At 37.1% G+C, this 23,386-nt stretch overlaps 2 protein-coding genes across 3 annotated transcripts in view; both read left to right on the top strand.

Moving 5' to 3' along the window:
• Window positions 1–11,674, top strand: part of fax (failed axon connections) — a 44,087-nt gene extending 32,413 nt beyond the window's left edge. The window contains exons 2-6 of the mRNA XM_089699053.1: window positions 2,829–2,964; window positions 3,884–4,086; window positions 4,839–4,976; window positions 9,783–10,040; window positions 10,641–11,674. Of these exons, the coding sequence (XP_089555179.1) occupies window positions 2,829–2,964; window positions 3,884–4,086; window positions 4,839–4,976; window positions 9,783–10,040; window positions 10,641–10,715 (810 nt within the window). The 3' untranslated portion in view covers window positions 10,716–11,674. The remainder of the gene's footprint in view (window positions 1–2,828; window positions 2,965–3,883; window positions 4,087–4,838; window positions 4,977–9,782; window positions 10,041–10,640) is intronic.
• MED23 (mediator complex subunit 23) overlaps window positions 1–23,386 on the top strand; it is a 263,054-nt gene that overhangs the window by 50,653 nt on the left and 189,015 nt on the right. The gene's annotated exons all lie outside the window — the stretch shown is intronic.

Below are 23,386 nucleotides of genomic sequence, written 5' to 3' on the forward strand. Positions count from 1 at the left end.
TATTCAAATACAGAAATGAAGTTAGTATAATTCGATTTCAATGGCTAAAATGTGTATAGAAGTACGACTGTAGCTAAAGCAATATAGACAACCGCGTCCAAAGTAAAATCTATGCATTACCTCGCCATTTTGAAATCGCAGTATCGAGTAGCTCAAAGTGTAAATAGTCTAGTCCAGGGACAAAATTAGATTCCAGGACGCTATCAGATCACAGACAGACCGCCCCCGGTATCGGTGCGGCGCGTCAAAAAATCACTTATCATATTAAGTTAGTTATAGCTGTAGACAGGGACAGGGAGCAGTGATAGGGCGCGGCGGGGTACGGGGGTCGGGGGCGGGATTACCGGCCGGTGAACTCGAAATCAATACAGCTGCCTCCCCCCGCATCGCGTCTGCCCGTCGCCATGGATACGAGACTCGGGAGATAAACCACCACCCATAGATACACAAAAACTATACGAATGCTATTGTTACGACGAGTTTGTATGTGAGATTAGAAAAAATGATAGCTACGTCACGTACAGATAAAGTATCTGAGCTTTGAGCTTTTGAATTTTTTGTTTTAAACTTTTGGGTGCGACTAAGCATTCATTATAATTATATTTCAACTGATTTAACGTTTAAGCTTTAAAATAATATAAAATTAAACTAAGCTTGCTAAAGCTTATAAAAAAATTCACTACAATGAAATGTGTTTCTTATCTCAAAAATAAAATTAAAAAATGTACCGTAATGAATAACAAACATACAGATAAACAGAAGCCCATAGAGTAACAAAGATCTCTTTGAGATTAAGTATTTTCTTAACATCTTACGATACGTATTGAGTCAATGCTAGTTAACTCGCGACCCCACAGCTTGCGGGGTCACAAGAACAAGCAGATGGTCGTACAATGAACTATTATCTGTCTAAAGCACTGGTGTTAATCACAAATAAAATTAAGAGCAATTCTCGAGATGAATATCGCGTTTATACGTTCAGATTTTATCAGAATAGGTTGGATATAAATTATAAAAGTACCTCGTGAATATGTGTTTGTACTTATATCATATGATCTTTTAAATTTGTTTGTTAAGTAATCTCTTAAGTAAGTCGTATCTATTTATACTAAGTTTTGTTTTTCTATAAAATTATCACAGCTCTATTACTGAAACATATGCATCTACATAAAAGATTTTAAAATGTAGGTACTAGATGAATTATTTGATTAAAATAAAAATATTTAACTAAAATTCTTAAAGAAGAAAGATATTATGTCAAATCTTCGCAAAAAGTATAAGTATCTAAAATATCGCATTATCTGGTCCTCTACATTAAATCTACAGTAAATATATAAATCAAATTCTTCTATAACTACTTTCTTAATACTCCGACTCATATCCATTACATTAATATCAATATCTAACAAATATCAAAGCTCTCATATATCATTTTGTCCGTCTTAATGTGATCGAGGACGCCCCCGCAAGTTATGACCCCCTATAACTCCGCTAAGACTTTACAGACCATTTTATTAAGACCTGTTGCGTACTAGGAAATATCGTTACAGATCTTGAATTAAATGACTATTGCGATGATAGATAGCCCAGCTAAATTTTTGAGATAATGTGTTACCATTTTATTTGGACGTAGGAATAATAATTCAAAAATTTCTCAATGTTAAATTGTCTAGAATCTAGATAATGACAAGTACATTAGTTGTGGTAACTAATAATTTCTCCGACCTTCTTACAAATTATGAGGGTCCAATTATGATTTTAAAGTAAAGAAAAACAAGTTGAGCTCATAAATTATGTAATCATATAAAAATGAGCAAGTAAGATATTCCTTTTACATTGGTTGCTATAGGCATTTAATTTCTCCTAGAAAGCTCCACGTATCTTATTACCTACGCGTTTGTATTATGCCGACTGTAAACTTGATATATGAAGTCTAAGTTTAATAAAATGATGTACCACGAAGTACCTTATTAATTTCAATATTGCAAATGTATATTATATTATTGAATTTCATTCTGCGTAGGATGTCGTTCGCTCAATTGCACATATTACTAATAAAAATCTAATATTCCGAAGGTAAACCATGAATAGAAAATCAGAGAGCAAATGCGAAATATATGATATTAATTCTGTAGGTGTAACGTAGGAGCGAAAGGTCGTATGTGAGGTGAAGCTCGGGGGTAGCTCCAGCGCGCATGCGCCACCCCGCGCAGCCAGAGCTTGTTGCTAGGCCGGTAAAAATAGACCCTAGCGCCCAGATAAAATGTCCACCCAACATGGCGGACCAAAATTGATTTATTGACGTTTCACTATGAACTTTGCACGCGAGTGTTATCGGGCAATGCCCTTTTGAACGCATGCGCTTTTGGAATGCTATGCTATAATAACTTACTATGCGAATTGACCTATCTAGTATAATTTTTAACACTTAAACATGTTTATTTAGACATTTCTGTACTTTATTTCATCAAACTTTCTTTATTGAACTACTGATATAGAGACATGACGCTTTTTGCTGCGCTACTTAACCTTATACAAATTATCGAGATCAGTTAAGCGCAAAGCGATTGTATACAAACAAGTATGGCTATTAAGGCAGAGAAATTATATTACTGCGAAATCATCAACCGCGTTTCAATGTGTAACGGTGGGAAGATAAAGACAAAGACGAAGCATGGTAGATAAAACGAATGTGAATTTCTTTGTTAAGTGAAATCTGCATCAACGAATTACAATTTTGTGAGCAAAATAATGTCTTTATCAATGTCGCCAGAATGTCCAATGGGCCTATGGAGTCTATAGAGTTTAACCAACCTCGATTGTTCTAGAATGTGGACCATAAGGCGAAGTTCCGATCCAAGAAGGGCCAGCTCCCGTTCATTGAGCTGAACGGCGAGGAGATCGCCGACAGCGCCTTCATCATCAAACAGCTTTCCGAGAAATACGACAAGGATCTCGATGCAGGTAAGAAGACCTTTCAGGGTTATGGATCCAGATTTTCTTCAGTTTTTCTTTACAAATAAATATAAAAGTATACTTGAGACCCAATTCTTCACTAATTTTTCCTTTTCTCACAATTATATCTAGATTTTATTACCTTATAACGGCGGAATGCAATTGTCTGCAATAAAATGTGGTCATAAAAATGTCCCCAAATAAATTTAAGAAGAATAAATTTGACCGAAGAAAGTAGCTCTTTTGTTTAAGCTAAGCATATTTGTATACAGACATAACCTTGTTAATTGATGAGGTGGGTGGGCTTGTTTCTTGCCGCAAATTGTGTGTATGGCGTGTACCATTATGCTGTCATGTCAAGTAGCACGCGCGGACCAGCTTATCAGCCGCTATAATGTATATCTTGTCCAACACCTGGGGTATCTTTAGATATGAGTACATTTTTATATTTATGTGGTTAGATCCTTAAACTTTGAAGTCCTTTCTATGTAATTATTATTTGGTTGATTGAGTATATTTGTTTGGTTTAATTATAAGACAGAAAAATTCTTGATCGATACGTGTGAACAAAAGAAAGGCAGCATCCGATATTTCAAAAATCTCTCGTATCACTGATGTAAAATTTTTGGAAGTTGCTCATTTAGAAGCAAAAATGCAGCTAAAAACCATTTCAATAGGAATCTCAATTAGAAACTCGAAACTTCAAACAATTATCTTAACTTTAATTAGCTTACATGCGCTCCTAGTGCTAGTTCCGAGGGCTTTGCCCGGGTCATGACCCCCTCCCGTAATCGATAAATGGGTTCGCAGCGGTCCAAGAGCCCGGGCGACCTAAAATCCTAGATATACCTTCGCGGGACAGCGCATGTGCATTTCGGGCGCATCAACAATAATGGCCTGATTTTCACCATATTCCTTTTTCACGTAGCTCTCACCCCCGAGCAACGCGTCGTCACACACGCCATGATATCGATGATCGAGAACCATCTGTCATGGGTGATGCTGTGGTGGCGCGCCAAGTACCCCGACAGCGTGATCAAGGGCTACCAGGTGAACCTCCAGAACGCGCTCAACACGCGTCTGCCCAACGCCATCCTCAACTTCTGCTACAAACTGACGTCCGGACGTAAGGTGAGAAACTTAAACACCCTATTTATGCATTTTCAACATAATTACAGTCTTAATAATTTTCTCTTGACGTTTGCGCTCAGGCATTTTTGCATTTACTGTTAATCAGCGTGGAAATTTCTTTTAAAATAGGAATCGCGTTTCTTTTGGTTTTTCTATGTTCATATCACACCTACGCAGTAATTTTATATGTGGAATATTTTGTGATGTAATATACCCATTTATTGACGTGCAATTTTAACAAAGCGTGGGCGGAGGGTGGCTCTCTCCATCGGGTATTATGCTGTCAAACATGTTTACATTGATTTTCTCGGAATATATTAATCCAGTTTGACAGGGCTTTTGTGTCGGTTCCTAGAATCCTAGATAGAGGTAGGTACACCCCCATGGTATCTGGCGGCCATTTTACTACCCCATCCAGTGGCGCCATATTGCTATGTGCCACCCACCACCCCCTACGTCTAGGATTCCCGGTTATAAAACGGATGCACCTGTTGCACAGAAACTATTTCGCGTTCGGCCGCGATTGCGAAATGTTGATAAAGGTAGTTTCCGAGGTTTAGATCTCAGATCGTAGTTAGTAGTAGCTTCAGTAGCGTCTTTTCCAATCGGTATTAGATTTTCTTATTTATTTAAATTTTTAATTAGATGAATTTTAATTTTTAAACATTGTGTTTGGGGAGGTGGGTGGGGTGGTGTGATTTCCATATTAGACCTTATGTTACAATGTTATTAACATTTTTGTGCGTTTTTAGGGAATGAAGAAGGCGAAGGCCCACGGCATCGGGGTCCACAGCCAGGAAGAGATTATCGAGTTCGGCAAGAACGACTTGCGCGTGCTCTCGGACCTGCTCTCCGACAAGCCCTTCTTCTTCGGGGACGAGCCGACACTTGTAAGTAATCTTTGTTATTTTAGGTGCTGATTTTGGCCATTGTTGTCCGTACGAATCTTGGTAAGTATAATATGTAGGTGTCTGGTGCCTGGATTCTATTAATAGTTCGAGCTGTGGTGGTAAGGTGTCATTTTTTTTAATAGTAAGGGGGTGTTAAAGATCAAATTATGTTTATAAGCTTGACCACGCCTCGAGGGGGTGGGGTGGTGAGGGGGGGGTTTCGGAACACTAGGAGTGGGGCGTTGTACATGTATATTACGTCCTTCCGCCATTTTCGAAAACGGTACCACCCCCAGACGGCGACCATTTTGAAGCTTCCCCCCGGGTGGTGGTAGGTATCCGGGACAAAGGAGGTACGCAGTCCCCGGGAGAGAGCGAATGCATCAGCGTGTGCGTGGCTTTCGGAGAAGCAACAAGTCTCTCAAGATTTAGTGCCAACCTTTGACGTTTGTGAACTTCTTGGCACATTCTTGGTAAGTATTTAGTCTTTAACGATTATAGGGGTCGGCTGGCATTCATCTTGAGGAGGTGCTTCATAAATAATTAATTGGTAAGCTTTTATCATAGGTCGATAAGATGGCGGCATCTCTAAGTAGCATCTACAATGATAAGAAGCAGCTTCTTTATGATTATAATTAATAACTTTGGATAATTTTGAAAATTTTTGAAAATGTTTTACAATACCCAATTGAAATTAGTTTGATGCGTTATCAAATTTATATAGGATAGTATTAATAAAATGTGTCTAAAATATTTTATTCAGAAACGCGAAAACATGTTTTTCACTTCAACAGATCGTTTTCCTTGCTCACGGCATCACGCGTGAACGGGTGGACCGATTACGATAATTCTTTTTTTATTATATTCCTTGAAGTACGAGGATGCTTCTTATTTAGAGAAAACGTAAATAGGTACCACGGGCGAAGCCGGGGCGGACCGCTAGTCATTATAATGAAATGGATTCAATCAACATCAACTTAATTATTTATAAGCTTGTTAGACTTGACTAAAAGAAATAGAATAAAAATTATAAATAAAAATTAAATTAATAACAAATATTAATTTGATCTTTCGACATGCAACCGGGCGTGATAGACAGTCTTAATAAGTGGTTAATAATAAATAACAATTATAAATTAAATACTATGAAATGGATACTTCGAAAAAAGATGTACATGTCTGTCTAGGTGCGTTCAACCATCAATTTATAATAAAATTAGTTGTTAAATAGAACAACGAAATTAACAAAGAAGCTAGGAATTAAAATGTTTTCTATATACGATATACTAAATATGAGAGGAAATTAAATTTTAACACATTACAAAACCTTGATAAACTTATAAAATAGTCTTGAATTTTAACAATGTTAAAAAACAGATATAATTTGAAACATGTTTACTATAATGGAAGAAGCCAAAAAGAAAACATTTTAAAATCTTATATATAAAATTCTCGTGTCACAATGTTAGTCTGCATACTCCTCCGAAACGGGTGGACCGATTCTCATGAAATTTTCTGTGCATATCGGGTAAGTCTGAGAATCGGCCAACATCTATTTTTCATATGTACCACGGGCGAAGCCGGGGCGGACCGCTAGTGATATATAAAATTAAGATCCTCTAATCTAACAAATCTTACAATGTTCTAACTTCTATTATAATTTTCGTAAATAAACTTTTGAGAAGTAAATCAGGGTTGCGTTTCTCAGAGGAATGCGTTCTACGTATTTGAAGATTAACTTAAAAGTCCTCTGAAAAATGTAAGATTTCAACTGACAAGAACCAATTAAACCACTTTTCGAATCTTTTTGATTCTAGACGACTATACGTAGAAATGTTTCGCTAAGAAAACCCCGAATAAAATAATTTGAAAAAAGAATGCAGTACATCCCCCGATTTGTTTAAAGAATCATTTACTCGTTCCACTTTTGGAGGCGACGGACCGTGTCATTATTATTAATTACAATTATCGTCGAAACATGCAATACATATCTGATAAGAACTGAACGTGTAAGAACTGACAAACTAATGACGCAAAATTATTTGTAACAGTCGTGTTTCTTGAAAAATGATTAATTGAAAGTGTAAAGGAAACTTAACAAATTGTAATAATCACGATAATTATAACAAATTAAATATAACCGACATGTATGTAATCTGTCTATAAATTATATTATATTTGCAAAACTTACGCTTACGAAAACAAGGGAGCCTATATAAAACTTATTACTTAGCTTTCACAGAAATAAGCGCCTTGTAGACTTAAATTTTCTCATCACTCGCGAAAGCTCGTGAAGTTTCTCAAAATTAATATACCTAAGTATAAGATGAACAGGCCGTGGGCTTTAAAAGTAAATTCACGCGTCTCGACACTAATCGAAAACGAATTAAAAATACCGTGCTTAATCAAGAAATTTCAATTTAATAAGTTACAAACGTTTTGGGAGCTCAGACCGACTCAATTAGACCTTATTAAGATAAAAGCACTCAAAAACTAATTTCATTAGGATCAATATCAATTAGTCGTTGCAAGTTGATGAGTTGTATTGTGATTGAGCGTCATCCCCCTGTTGTAGATAAATATACTTGCATCTACAACAGTCTGGGGCTATATTCAATTTTCTGATTCGGTCTGTGGGGTGGCGGGCGGGGTGTTGACCTGTCTGGGTCCTAGGGGCTAGGGCATCTATACTTTGACTTACAGCGCTATATTTGGAGGGCTGATAAGTTGTAACTAGGATAATAGGGCGGGCTTTTGTCTAGTTTAATGAGCAAAGTTTGAGATGATAAGCCGAACTTTTTCTAATACTAGCGGTCCGCCCCGGCTTCGCCCGAGGTAAATATTTTCGTTTTCTCTACATAAGAACCATCCTCGTACTTCAAGGAATATAATAAAAAAAGAATTATCGAAATCGGTTCAGCCGTTCTCGAGTTATGCGCTTACCAACACATTTTGCGATTCATTTTTATATATAAGAAGAAGATTAATCAGTCTTTTAGGATTACTTTTTAGTCTGAAATTCAAATGTGAGGCTTTAATGGAAAACGTATCTTTAGTAAGATAGATTTTTGCTAAAGAAATCAACTAATAGTAATTTATCTAAAAAATTAAAATACTTTAAGTAATTTCTTTATGCTTAAAGAAATTTAATCTGTCTTAAATTTCAATACACAAATTAAAATGAAATACAATTTCGACCTTAAATCAAAATATAAATTCAAAACATAAACATCAATAACATTAAAAGCTCGATAATTAGAAAAGCTTCCGAAGCTGTAACGGACGGCGTCAAGCTCATATATTTATATATAATGTTAGATTTCGATTTCCGCCCTCCGTAATTTCAATATGCATATGAAACTCCATAGTCCAGGATGGCCCGGGCTTTTAATGGCGCTGCGAGCCTGAAATCGATTGACAGTCGATATATAATTATATTCGGAGTTTGTCTAGTCGGCGGCGGGGACTGCACTCGCTCGGCTAGTACCTCGCATGACGCAACCATGCATGTTGCTCTCACCGCGCAAATTTTGTTTATTGCCATTTGAGGAACGACGCTCTCGCGGGGTTGTTTTGAACTTGCGGCCTAGTTTATTGTAGTGGCGGTTTTTTGTTTTTCTCGATTATTGGAGCGTGGCTCGTGTTGCGCCGTATTTACCCCGCGCCGGCTTACGGCTTTCCGATATATTGAAATATTATTTCGGTTCTCAGGTACGTGGTCGGAAATTTAATAGATCGGTGCTTATCTAAACAATAAAGTTTGTTGAGATGATGTCGTGTAAACAATGGATCAATACCAAGTTTTTGCGCTTTAAGGCTACGTGTATTTTCGTAGAGTGGAAATTTTTCGGGAAGTTTCTTTGTTTGTGTACTAAATTTATTCATAACAAATATTTTCAGCTTATTTAATATTTCATTCGTTTGCGTTGACTCGAACAAATTCGTAATAATCTAACTTAAATATTTCGGAAAATTTTTGATAACTTTTTAATGAGAGTTTATCAATTCATAGTTACTTATTAAGTCTTAAACTTATTTAGTTTGTCTATGTATTGTTGTGCTATTTCTTTATACGTCTTATCAAATTTTAAGAAATAAATACATGAGCTTAAAGTTTGTTTCTCAAACGTAAACTTATCAAAGGTAGGCTTTAAAAATATTTAAAAAACAAAGGATTGTTGAATCCTCGTGTCTCGTTTTTAAATTTCACAAAGAAAAACATTTGAAGGCCCTTTTCACAATGTACTAATATCCGATGCAAATAATTAATTGATATCGATTGTTCGAACACTCGAGTAGCGAAGTTACCTAATGACCGAAGTCGTTAATATATATTCTAGTAGGAGAATTAACAAACGTCACAACTAAGTATCAAATTTGCCTTTTCTTTTTTCATATTTACAAAGAACACCATTCAAAATTATTCTTCAATCTAAAGTACACAGCTTGAAGTGGTTTAAACCATAAGAAATAAAATCCAAAAACCAAATCTAAACGAAAGTAATCCAAAAGCTCGAATTTACCTTCTGGAAAAGCGTAGGCGAGATCGTTGCCAAAGGCTTCCTTATCGACACAAAAAGGAGTGTTTGTGCCGAGCAGACGTGTCTAAAGTTGAAATCATAAATTTCATTGGCTATATTCAAAGGTACCAAAATCACCGCCTTACCTCATGACGTGACGGTAATGCTATGACGCGACCTTGAAATTTTACTCTCAACGAAAAGAAGTTTCATTTAAAAAAGTAGATACATCCAAACCTTTATTGCACCAATACTCTTTAACTCAAAATACTCAATTCCCTCACAGCTTGATGTGGTCGCGTTCGCGAACCTCGCGCAGCTGCACTTCATCGACAAAGAGGTGCCGCACCTCCTGCGGGATGCTATGAACGATTCGTTCCCGAACCTAGTGGGACTGGTGTCTCGCATCAAGGAGAGGGCTTACCCCGACTGGGACGAGATCTGCGCTAGCGAGCCGGCTCCAGCCAAGAAGGAGGCTAAAGAGACCAAGGAGGGCACGGGCCAGCCGGAGAAGCAGCCGCTCGAAGAGCCGGAAAAGGAAAAGGTAGGTTCTAATCCTGATGCAATTTCTCCTCTTTATAATTTACTAGACTGAAGATTTTTCTCAATAGGAATATTTTTAGAGTTTTTCCTGTGATCTTTAGTCTTCCTCGATAGCGTAGAATAGCCAACAAATTTAAATTCGAACTCAAGTTCTTGAGATTACCGCGTTTAACTAAACAGCTTTATATTTACGTATAGATTAGATTTTTTTCTATAGACATTTTTTTTGTAAAGTGAAATATTTATCTTCATCAGAATTAAGAATCTTATTGGTATTGTAGGAATAGGCAAAAAAAATTAGATGTACAGTATTTATATTTATTAGAGACAGTCAACAAAATAATGTGAATAAGAACCGACACGGTAGATTCACAAAATGGCCGCTTCATGCTATTTCTAGTCTTTATGCTTCGAATGGCAGAAGACTCAATTTATATAAAGCCAATAATAAGCCAATAATATAAAAAGTAAAATTAAAAGCGATTTGAAAGAAATCTTAGAATGACTTTTTTTAATTTTTCACATTTTACCATAGATCCACATCAGCCGGTCACATATTGATTTGATAAGTATAATTAAATACAAATCTTAATATTTACAGGACGAAAAAGAGGAGCTCGCTGAAAAGGAGCCCGAAGACAAAGAGAACGAGAAGGAGAAGGAGAAGGAGAAGTAAATCGAATTTGGAACCGCGCCAAACCCATTCGAATTTCAAACGGCGCTACATTATTCACCTATTGTATAAATAATGAAACGGTGGCTGTAGGGATTAACTCAATATCGTAGTTAATAGACGCCGCCATACTAACATGCAAGTTACACTTAGGCTCGTTGCAATCTGTATATTATAAGCGTGTAAATCCATTTGTCTTTCCCGTATCTTCAGTTTAAGACGCGAAAGCGCACTTTTGTTTTGACATAATTAATTTTAATTAGATTCGCTGTTGTGTCGTTGTAACGACTTTGATTCGTTGGTTCGATGTTTTGCTTATATTCAATCGTCGATTGTTCGATCAATTCGTTTGATTTGATGTTTTGCTTATATTTTGTCGTATCGCTGATTTGATTTGTATCGAATCGAGTAAGTAATCTAGTACTTACATCCGTAGGTCATATATTCAGCAGATATTGTAGTGTGTTGGGTAAATTTAGTGGTAAAATTATTGATAACCCATCTATGTCACTTTGTATTGTTAAGTATGGTTAGCGGATACCGTTTCATGTATGCAATGTTCTAGGGAGCATTTCATGACCCTTTCATATTAGAACGTAGACAGTCGTCTAAGTTATTTATGAGCTCATACGTAATCATTCATATATAGATAACCTTGAATGTTGTGAAATTACAAATTTAAGTATTAGTATAATTGATACCAAAAATTGGCTGATTTTTTAGATAATTGGAATATTCGATCGAGAAACGTTAAGAGCCGGCGTGCAACTAGGCCGTTTCGGAGGTTCTCGTAGTTTATTTCGATTCGTACGCGTGAAAGAAAATTTACAATTTACAAATTTACAAATTTGATAGAAACGAAACTCCTGGAAGACTGTTTTTCATCGTAATAATTAATAGTCCATAAAATTTTTGATATTATATTATACGTTTAGGTAAGTCTCTTTCGATCGTACCCCCACCCCTCCCACGTTGGCGCGTGACACGCCTCTAGCGGACGGCGGCATGGTGGACGTGATCCCGTCCCCGTCGCCGTCCGACGAGTCCGGCTCCGGCGCGTCCGGTGCGTCAGGCTCGGGCGGCGAGCAGTCCGGCGAGCAGTCCGGCGAGCAGTCCGGCGAGCAGTCTGACGAGCAGTCCGGCGAGCACACGCCCGAACCGCCCCACGACAGCTCGCCCGAGCTGTCGCCGCACCCCAGCCTGTCGGACTCGGACCCGCCCTACGACCCGCTGTACCGCGACGCGTCGCCGCCCGCCCACATGCTGGTCGTGTTCGCGGGCGGCCCCACGCCGCCGTCCTCCGACGAGCACGCGCACGCCAACAGCCACGCGCGCCACTCGGACAGCTCGTCGCCGTCCAACCCGCCGTCGCCGTTCCCGCTGCCCACGCGCTACGCGCTCCGGCGCCCGCTGCCGCTGATCCGCTCGGCGCTGGCCATGGCGCTGCCGCCGTACGCGCAGCCCGCGCCGTGGTTCCGCGCGTCGGCACCGCACGAGCACACGCCCACGTCGACGCTGTCGTCGCTGTCGCCCATGTCGCTGACGCCGCCGCAGTCGAAGAGCCCGTCGCCGGCGCGGGCGCGGCGCGCGCTGGCGCAGAGCCTGCGGGCGCGCGCGCCGGCGGGCCTGGTGCCGGCGTGCCTGGCGCCGGCGGGCCCCGGGTCGGCGGGCCGCGGCGGGCCGCCGGGCCTCGCGCGCGCGCGCTCGCTGCCGCAGCTGCCGGAGCCGCCGCTGCCGCGCGTGCGCTACGTGTGCCCCTTCCCCCTGCTGTCCTTCCCGTCCCGGCCGATAATACCGCTATATCGTCAGGACTCGTTGAAGAAATCCGTATCTGAGCAACAGTTGGTCGACTTATTTTTCAATATGAAAATGTAAATTCCGAGATAAAATCCGGTATTTTGAGCGTATTGGTTCTTTATCTTGGGTACATATTGTAAATATGATATTATTTTTCTGGTTACTATATTTTGGTATTTATATATTTTTAAGTATACAATATTTTTCCTTCTAAGAAAAAAAAACAACTATTATACATATAATTTTCTATCTATATATTTCTCTTGTATAAAACGTTTAGGACAGATTTACGTGTATCATATAGAATAAATATATACTTTATTTATATTATAATAAACTTAACTCAGCCCACAGGGCTCTAGTTTGCCAAAATTAAAATATAGTAATTTAGAAACTATTTTGATGTCTCTCTTATGTAAAACATAAGGAGATATCTTCTAATCATCAAATTAAATTTCTTTCAAAATGTAATGATACGGATCCTTAACGATGTTTCCTCTCATCACTGCGCTACCATAATCATATGAATTTTTTATATCACCATACTCATTGATTTATCATCATCATCTTAGCGGTTATTATTGTCCATTTATCCTACTTTACCACTATTATCATCACGCTCATTATCACCATTATTTTCATCATCAATCATCATCATCATCATTATCATCATCACCACCCTCACCTTCATCCATTCATGATTTCATATTATTTGTAAGGGTATCTAGAGGTGGTCACGTGTCGTCTTCAAGGCGCTTTAGTTCTTGGTGTATCAATCACAAGTTTGTACGAGTAAATATTATGGGAATATTTACGATATAGATTTTCGCGACAACACGAATCGTCGGCCAGTAGGGTCCCGCAGCGGACACAGCACTAGAGGTAGACTGGCGGCCACACGGCGGCGCGACTGTGTATGCGCGAATTACCCGCCTCTTAACGTTTAGTTCACACTGAAACAGGCTTTAGGTTCTCGTGTTAGCCGTTAAGTTCGATCCCCGGTCCCATTATATTGTGTTAAGCAGTCGTCAGACCTATATGGCAGTTTGGGGCGATGCATGGTTCAACGATGTCGGGACATCCCGTCAAATAGAAATAAAGAGCAGCGTCGAAAGGCCTGCAGGGAACGCGGCAGAGGAGAGCAATACTTTGGTCGTGCGACTCTTTTACGTTTTTATGCCCGCAGTAACCCGGGACACAGTCTCGAAAGCTTCGCGTTCCCTCCATGTGACCTGTTTGATTAAAACGTGCATTTGTTTTAGCGTTCGATCGTGCCGCCTCGCTCTCGCAGTTGAGCAGAGCGAAGAGCGTGTATTGTATCTTTTAATGGCACGGGTTATATTTCGCCGCACTATTACACGTCCGCAGGCCGTTGGCCGTGACCCGACGGTTACGATATGACGAGGACGACGAATCGGCTCGTTCGCTAGTTAAAGGACTATCTATAGACTAACTTCCATCTATATCCCTATATCTAAATTCTCTTCGTTAGGTTAAGATGTGTAAATTTGATCGAAAATCAACCGTTGTTCACATGAGTAGATATCATAATAAGTGTTCCGCTTTCCCGAGCAAGACATTCGGCACGGAGCACTAAATGATATTAGCTGTAAGGTATTTATAGTTAATTGTAAGCCGCCTCGCTTAGGCGGGCGGCACGTAGTTTTACAGTAAATTTAATGGATGGAATTAGTTCAAGATTTTATTTGATTATGAATTTTCATTTGACATTTTTGTGGGACGGTTGACTCCATAGTCCCTCCCGACACCTGCTGACCATCACTGCCACTTAGACTCGGGTGTAAGAGTTAAGATTAAGGATGTTAGCGTAGGAAAGGATAATTTGCGCATAGTTTTCATGTTAAAATAAGGTCATGTTTCGGAATTGTACAACCATTCGAGCCTGTTTCAGTGATCGGTGACGAACACGGCTAAGTCCATCACAGGCTCGAGCCACGTCATCTCCACGAGTGAGGCAAGTCGGCGACTCTGACCTTCGTATCTCATTAAATGTAAGATCCATTCATTCACAAATTAAAAGACACAAATTTAAGATAAATGTACATAAATGTTGAAGTGTATCAAAATGAAATCTGCGCGGTTTCCGCTTGGGGATGACGGTGGAGTGTCGGCGGGCGCAGGGTCCGCCGAGCACGGTCCGCCGAGAACGGTCCGCCGAGCACGGTCCGCCGAGCACGGTCCGCCGAGCACGAGGAGGCATTTCTTCTGAGAGTTTTCGTAACATTAGACGCGTAAGGCTAGGAGTAAGATATTCGGAAGGTAGACGTTGAAGCGATTGGCAGTTTGAAGTTTGAAGTCATTATTCCAAAATCAGTGGTGGTTGCATCGGAGCGCGTTTCGTTTGTCTCACACAATGTAATAGTATAATCAGACTCGTGTTTTGACTCAATTTGTTTTGTAAGTTAGTGCTGTATGACAAATTAATGGTAATTATTATTGTAGCTATGTGTACTGTATGTTTATAATATTATAGTTGTAGTAAAAGATTATTTCTATAATTATTAATTAGATTTATTTGATTATATAATTTGTCGTTTAGTGTTTTCAATGTGGTTTTTCAATTAATGTGTCAATATATTATTAAGTAATATTCAATTTAGATAGTAATGGTTCGCCATAAATGTACCGAGTTATTATTATAATTCATAAAATAACTGAGCTTTCATTGGATACAATGTTCTTATAAGGATTTCAATGTAACATTCTGTCGACATTAAAGTATAATTATATCTAATATTTGAACACTGCAGGCTCATCAGTGGGATATACGAGGACACTCGTAAATCCAGCCGATGTGCTGCGCAGGATTTTTTCTTATTTTCCTTCCTTTCCTTTCTTATAATAGTCGTGATAAATTATGAACATGATTTATTTGTTTATCAATACTTTAAAAATATATTTTGCCAGTACGAAAAGACATTATCCACAAAATTTCAGTACTTAAAAGAATATTCAGAATAAAATGTATTATGTTTAAAACACAATAGACCTGTAAGAAAACTAAGGACTAAAAATATGGACACATACACATACCTATAGACACATTAACTTCTTACACAAAACTAGATCATTAATTTTACATGTACTTAACTACAATTATTTAGAACCTTTTTCACTGGATTATTAAATAGAATATGAACATGCAGTGTTTTGACGATATGTTCGCACAAATAATATCTAAAGATATTAATTAATTATTAAAATGTAATATTGTCGCTGCCGCCAATGTACTAAGCAATATAAAAAGACCCCTATACTCTGTCCATTATATTATTTGCTTTTTGACAGCTTCACGCCTATGTAGGATTGTATTGTCTATGTTAAAATGTCATACAAATAATTATCGTACTTCATGGACAGGTCCCGCTCACTTAGTGATGTCTACACAGAATTATTCAATGATGGGTCGATAGATTATAATAATCGATAGAAATACTCTGTAAAATATATCCGATACAGAAAAACTCTTCTATTATGTTATATAATTTAACCGTAAAGACAACCAAATTGTAAGATAGAAACCAATAAATAATAAAATATTAGTTTAGTTTAGTTTTAACATACAATGCATAGATATGTGGTCACATTATAACATATCTTATTAGTACGTTTACGTTGTAATTATTATTTACGTACCTGATTCGATTTATGATAATATTTTGAATTTATAATTGAAATGGTATCACAATCGATAATCTTTTGAACATCACTTCTGGTATCACCCGTCGAGCTGTCAAAAAGCAATTCTTATAGTGGACAGACTATAAGGTTCTTGCGAGCACTGATTTTAAAGCATAGGAAATGAATAATTTTGGCACTGAATTTACCAAATCATGTACACATGTAATAATACGTACTTTGGTGACCTGAATCAATTGTTCGTAGTTCTAAAACAAATGGGTAAAAGTTTACACAAATACTTACTCGATAGCGGTTGAATCACGGTTGAACCGATTTTGTCCATTCTTTTTTTATAATATTCCTTGAAGTACGAGGATGGTTCTTATAGAGAGAAAACGTAAACATGTACCACGAGCGAAGCCGGGTTGACTGCCAGAATAAAATTTAAGAACTTTGAGAGGATAGCGTACAGTAGTAACTTGAAGGTATCAGGCAGTTTATTCAGAATAATCTATCTGATAATAAAAGTATAATGACTGTACGAAATAATTTAATTAATTAGAAGAATCTAAGGCTGAAATTTTTAAAAGGATGTTTCGATCAAAAATGTTTCGTTGATTCCCAATTTGTTTCCATGGAATATATTACCTTGATATTACCTAATACTTAACTGTTTACTTTCTTCGGTTATAGGTAAAACGTATTATTGAGTTTTGTTGTGATGATAGATAGGTAGTTAGTAGATGGATAATTATTTTAGCCATTTTTCCTAGGGGTGTATACTGATTACTGGTGTATACAGAGTGGATTACATACCACTGTTTGAAAGAACTTCTAACAATTAAGTCGGGCTCCCTCTGTCCAGTAATAGAAATATTAATAGATATGAATTTTTGTGAAAAACACAAGTGGTAAAAATTAAAAGCAGAGTCATCTCGAGGCAATTTTATGAACAAACTTAATACCTAGCTGTTTTATCTAGACTTGAGAAAGAACATTCTCCCTAGCTACGAAATTTTCAATATCAGTAGCTCCATCTATATTCTATTCAATGTACTTGAACTGAAAGTAGGGTCTTAGTACGTTTTGTTTTAGAGACATCTGTCGGTGTTTTCAGAAACTAAGAAATCATGCCTGGATGTCGTTGAGGATTTACATTGTTTTTTGTAAGAGGGATTTGTAATTATTATTTCTCTAGAAAGGTTGCCATGAAATAAGTCCCACGGCCAAAATATGAACTAAATTTGACAGATCGGCCATCGGCAAAGTTGCTCTCCATTCCGCCGCTATTTGAACTTTAATAAAATTAATCATGTAAAAACATGCTTATAAAATTAATATAATTTGTATTACAAATTATAATATTCTAGGAATCCTATACTTAGGTAGGAGGAAAAAATGGCGACAAACGCGCTTTCCTAGGCCGAACCTAAGTTGAGCTGCTTAGCTCAAAAGTTGCTTCGCGAGGCTGCTCGCCCTGTGTTAACCCGCCTAATAACCACCCACTGAATAAGTTTTACCACTATTTACTAATTAGTAGGTAATCAAACTACTAATTAGTACTAATTAGTAGGTAAAAAGGTATAAGTATTATAATAAAATGCTCATTTTGGATAAAATGATTAATAATTAATGTTCATATTATTTATAAATCCGCAAGTATTGATTTCAATTTTGTTATTTTACTTAAATGCAGATAAAATTAAATGGAAGTATAACGTTATTAACTGCAAATCGTTTAAATATTTTATATTTCCGAAGAGCGAGGATTTAAAATAATATTTGCTTGCTGAAAGTTTTTGTCTGAAATCAATATATCGTTAAATTTAATATCATCTTTCAAAGGACATTCGAAAATAAACAAGCAAATAGTTACTAATAGCATATATTGGAATACGTAAAATGTAATAAAATGTGAATTTTATAATAATATGTCTTTGTAGAGAAGCGGCACATAGCACCTGAGGACGGCTAACAAGAGGAATAGAATAAATAATTGCGAATTTACGTGTTGCGAGATAAAATCCTCTACATTATCTATACATCATCTATTCATAATAACGAAAAATTTAACTAATGTTGTTTCATGTACCTAAGTAAATGGTGAGAAGTAAAGGAGATTTAGCACACGATACTTAATTAAAATAAGGCAAAAATACATATTTAATTTTCAATTACATCTCGATTTTAACCAGCGTATAAAAGCTTTATAAAATTCCTCATTTACCTGTACAGAGAGAGTTTAAATGAAAAAAAAAAGCTCCTAAAAAATGTGGCTGCAAAAATTGCTTTTAAGAAAAATTGCGGTTATATTCTACAAGGATTTCATAAAACTGTACTCTTGATAGCTATTATAGTCCGCTTCTTTATAAAGGAAATAAGATCTAAATTGATTACTTAAAGTATCCTTATGTAATCGTTGCTCTCATTAAAACGGAGTAGGTGTAGTAAAAATTTTATCGAGAATATTACCTGAAACACTTTTGTGTACTATTTTGTACGACACAGGTCATGTTTTTTTACTATCTTTCATCGATCTATCTTTATAAGAATGCCGTAGAAAAATATACACCAAAATGCACTCACTCAATCTATGTTTTTGAATTCCCTCCTGCACCTGTGCCTGCGCTCAGTTGGACAGCTTACAAGTGACGTTATATAGGTAGTGCTGAATGCTATTATTACCTACAATATTACATACATCTTTCTAAACAGGTCTTTATAATTATTGACCCATCGGTTTTTGACGGGCAATCTATAAGACATTATTTAAACAACGACAAAATTAATTTTAATTTTTTAAATTAAATTGTTACCACTATTAGTTCTATTACTAAGAACTTAGATTAAGGATTGGTCTCCGCGCGCGCGCTACGACTAGATACCGCCCCACCTAAAAACAATAGCTCTGTGAGTGCGGCAACTCATTTCTGTAGTGTGTGTTAGGCAATTTGTAAAGACGCTAGTGTGTGTGAAGAATTGGGCTGCCAGCTACATAAATTTTACCTCATAAATGGGAGATCTGGCATCTTGGAAAGAAGTTTGAAAAATATTTTTTTCATCCTGACCTGGCCGGGAATCGAATCCATGAACATGTGACTCAAATCCACTTGCGACGCTACTATACTATAGTCACAAAGGTTGTTTAAAAGTAAAAAAGCGGAAATAAAAAAAAACATATTATATGAGTCAGTTAAACATGGTTAAACAGAAATAAATTATTGTATTATACTTTTTTATACATGTGTTAGTAATAGTATTGAAAAAAAAAGTTCAAATTATTGCTAAAATATTTCCTCAACCACGTGTATTTTTTTGGATATGCAATACGGCAACACTGAATGGCGTCGTATTTTCGTAGAAAAATTTTTCGAAGTAAAGGAGAAATTTCGAATAATACGATACTTAGTGATGGTACGTGATCCCAGTGTCTTTCTTATTTTTTGTTGTATTATTTTTAAATAGTTTTATGACACAAATAGGCATTTTACTTCAGATTTTGTTCAAAATCTTTATAAATTATCGGTTCACCCTCTCCACACAATGCTTGTGACACGACTGGCTTGGGTACGCCGAATTCGGCGTACTATAAGTTGCCGCATTTTTAAAGTACGCCGGCGGTATCTAGTCGTAGCGCGCGCGCGGAGACCAATCCATAATCTAAGACTAAGAAATTATAGTGACGTACGAATAACTTTGATTTTATAATTTGATATGAATGACACATACTAAAGATTAAGGGCGGGGGCACACGATGCGTTGCGGCGGCGGTGCGGCGCCGGAGCGGTGTCGCTGCGTCGTCTTACATAGAAATATCTGTGGCATGTCACACGATGCGCTCCGGCGCCGCACCGGACTTGTAACCACCAAGACGAGGCGGGGAGGGGTGAATGCGGTGCGACGTCGGAGCGGCACCGCTCAGTTGTTTTGCATCACAAGGAAGGACATGCTGTGCAACGCTGCTACGACGCCGCTGCGACATAAAAACGTTACGGCGCCGCACCGCTCGTGTGCCCACTGACACGGTGAAATCTTTGCGGTGCGGCGCCGCAACGCATCGTGTGCCCCCGCTCTAAGTATAATAAGTCTTAGAGCGTATTCGCACTATGCGGGTAGCCGCATTGCGGGTAGCCGTCCGGCTGACCGCAAGCACAATTATGTACGTAATATTCATTTCTATGCGCACTGTGCGGTCTGCGGTAGCCGCATCGCAGTGCGCATAGAAATGAATATTACGTACATAATTGTGCTTGCGGTCAGCCGGACGGCTACCCGCAATGCGGCTACCCGCATAGTGCGTATACGCTCTTAGATAGTACGAAGTTGAAGCTTTTGGTCCTTTTTTACTATTTTAATTGAGTATGTTAAGTTCTCTTTTGTTCAACAACTATAATTCTCTGAAAATTTAAGCGTAGGCGGATGGTTGTGCTATGAAATATTATTACAGGATTTGTTTCGTGCTATTTATATTAATTATTTAAATGATTGTGTGGAATACATAATATTATTTGGTTTGTACTAATTCATAAAATATAATAGATCAAAGTTGATCTGTAATCTGTATAAAGGATAATGAAATGCTAAACTAACCTATGTAAATGAACATTCATTCATTATTAATTTTCTAAATTCAGTATTTTTTGTGATGTAATTTTTTTTGTAATATAAAAATCATCAAAGAGACACTGATAATGTGATTAAAGTTTTCGAGTTAAGAAACCAGGTTACGAGTATTATGGCCGTTGCATTTCCCTTAATTAATCATGTAAATAATTGTAACTGACCTTTTCATTCTGCGGTTCGCCTCAAGTCAAAGCTTCCAGATTCATTAGATTTTATAGATGAATATTAAATTTATTTAGTAGGTAACTTTTTATTTCTACCTAATTGAAAATTTTAGTTGAAGTATAAGAAAAAATACATAATTCGCTTTTACAGTAACCATGATCATCATCCATGGCATAAGTTTCGAATTCGAATCCTAACCTATTTCAATCGAAATAGGTTAGGAAACTTGAAAGAAACGTAAAAAAGAATCAGTGGAAAAAAGCCCGTTTTTAAGTAAACTTTAACAAAAAAAAACTAACTAGATAGGTACTATATTTTTACTATAGTCTAAGAAAATCCTTTGAAGATCCTCACTGGCCAATTTAATCAAAGTCCATATAAGTGTCTGGCATATTTTAAAGCTAGGAATACTTAAGCCACCGAGTTTGATCGTAAGATTAAGTTACCAAGACAAGAGCCTGGATTATGGCAAAGCTTAATTAATACGTTATTTTTAACCTTTATAACGTGGCTTTAACTTGCATATAATTTCCATTTAAGCGAAAACTGTGATAGTCTAATATTGTATAGTTAACTCTTAATTTTAAAGTTCTTACGTAAAATTCATGTGCTCTATTTAATTTTACAGATTTTATCTTAAACCAACGTACCTAATGAATATTGATCATCCAACTTAAATGAAGAGAATTAATAAATTATCCTGCCAGGAAATACATATACTCAAGTAATTTTTCCAAACATTTTATTTAGTTTATGTTCTCCTAAATTTTAACATTTACTTCTTTTGTAAGTTTTATATTTAATTGCATTTTTACTACAATCCATTTTATGATATATAATATAATCGTCAACACACCTAACTATGCTGAAAAAAAATATATTCCCAAATTACCGATGGAATTTTAAAGCATGTAGAAAATAAGCAAAGCAAAATGATTTTAAACATCCCGCTAAACACGATTCACGAACTAACCGCGTAACAATATTTCAAATCTCACGTACGACGTAAAATACACTTCAATTATCGGAAAAGTTGCAAAATGTCGCACTTATTCAAACTTTGCGGTTGCACGGCAGACGTCCGGACATAGTCCATTACGTTATAGCATCGCTAGATTAATTTATCGGGCTTTTACTGGCATCGAATTTCAGAATCAAAGTTAAATCGGAACACGGTGGAGTGAAGACTAAAGTTATTAGACGGGGAGCACCTGGCTAGTTTCTGCTACTTGTTAATTAGCACATGTTAACTCCGACACGCAAACAGCCTCTGCGGTGGGACCACGAACTTGAGCAAACTAGTGGTTGGTAATTTTCGGCGTATACCATAACTATGTACGACTCAAATGCCATTGTAGAATTAGATGGTCACTTGATCTCTTATTTCTAGGCTAAAATTTGGCTAATAGGTAATATTCTATTATCTGATGACTTATAGATAATAGTATAACATGTTTTGTTTTGGTATCTCCATAGTTACGAATGTAGGCACTACCTACGTAAGAGGAACAACACAATGACTGCACAGTGCACAATCTCAAATCTGTACCTGCGAATCCAGTAATTGAAGAGTGCCCAATCTTCATCTAATCCCAATCTAATTATTTTATTCTTTCAATTTAATTTAAAGGCTTTGTATCTAGGGTGAAACAATTGTTTCTTAATTAGTTCAACCATTAAGTAATTTTTAATGCGAAGTTTAGTTTATAAAATAGGTACACACAGAGTCCTAGCATGGTTCTTAGGTTGTATAATCATCATCACTATATACCTACTAATTAGTATAAAACAAAGTAGCTTTCTTTGTACCCTGTGTATATATTTAAAACTACGCATCGTATTATGACCCGTTATTTAAATAGATAGCTAGATATAATTTATTAGGTTTTAGACAAAGCTAATAAAGCCGCGGGTGCAAAGCTAATACCAAATAATATGTAGGTTTCTACAACCGCGGTTAAAGTATAACTTAACTAGGTAACCGTACACTCGCGTCTTGCACGTAAACTTTACAAACTTCGGCAGATGTGCAGATATCTCGTCAAGTGTTAATGTCTAATTAGCTCAACTTGCTACTGATGAACTTTAGTTTGATGCTTTTCCGAAATTTAATGATATTCCGTTTTTAATCATTGGCTTTACTTGTGTGTATCATTCTCGTTCATTTCATTCGCTTTTCATTCACTCATTCGTCGTATATCTATTGGCTAGCGTGGATCAAGAATGGTCATGTTGGTTGTAATTGAACAACTACCTACTTTTACGGTCAGCTTTGCTCTGATGCATTTTAAGATTAGGTTATTTCAACTTTGTCTAAAAATGACATATTTAGGAACGAAAAGCCCTTACAATTGCGTTTCTCTGGATGTTTTTAAATAATTTTAACATATCTACCTAGTTATATACATATATTGCATATTAAAATCTGTACCTGTGCTAAACAAATA

The sequence above is a fragment of the Colias philodice genome, chromosome 1 (assembly GCF_061535455.1).
Source record: "Colias philodice isolate Cphi_HAF_F1 chromosome 1, ilColPhil1 Martin Lab GWU primary, whole genome shotgun sequence".
Taxonomy (NCBI): Eukaryota; Metazoa; Arthropoda; class Insecta; order Lepidoptera; family Pieridae; genus Colias; species Colias philodice.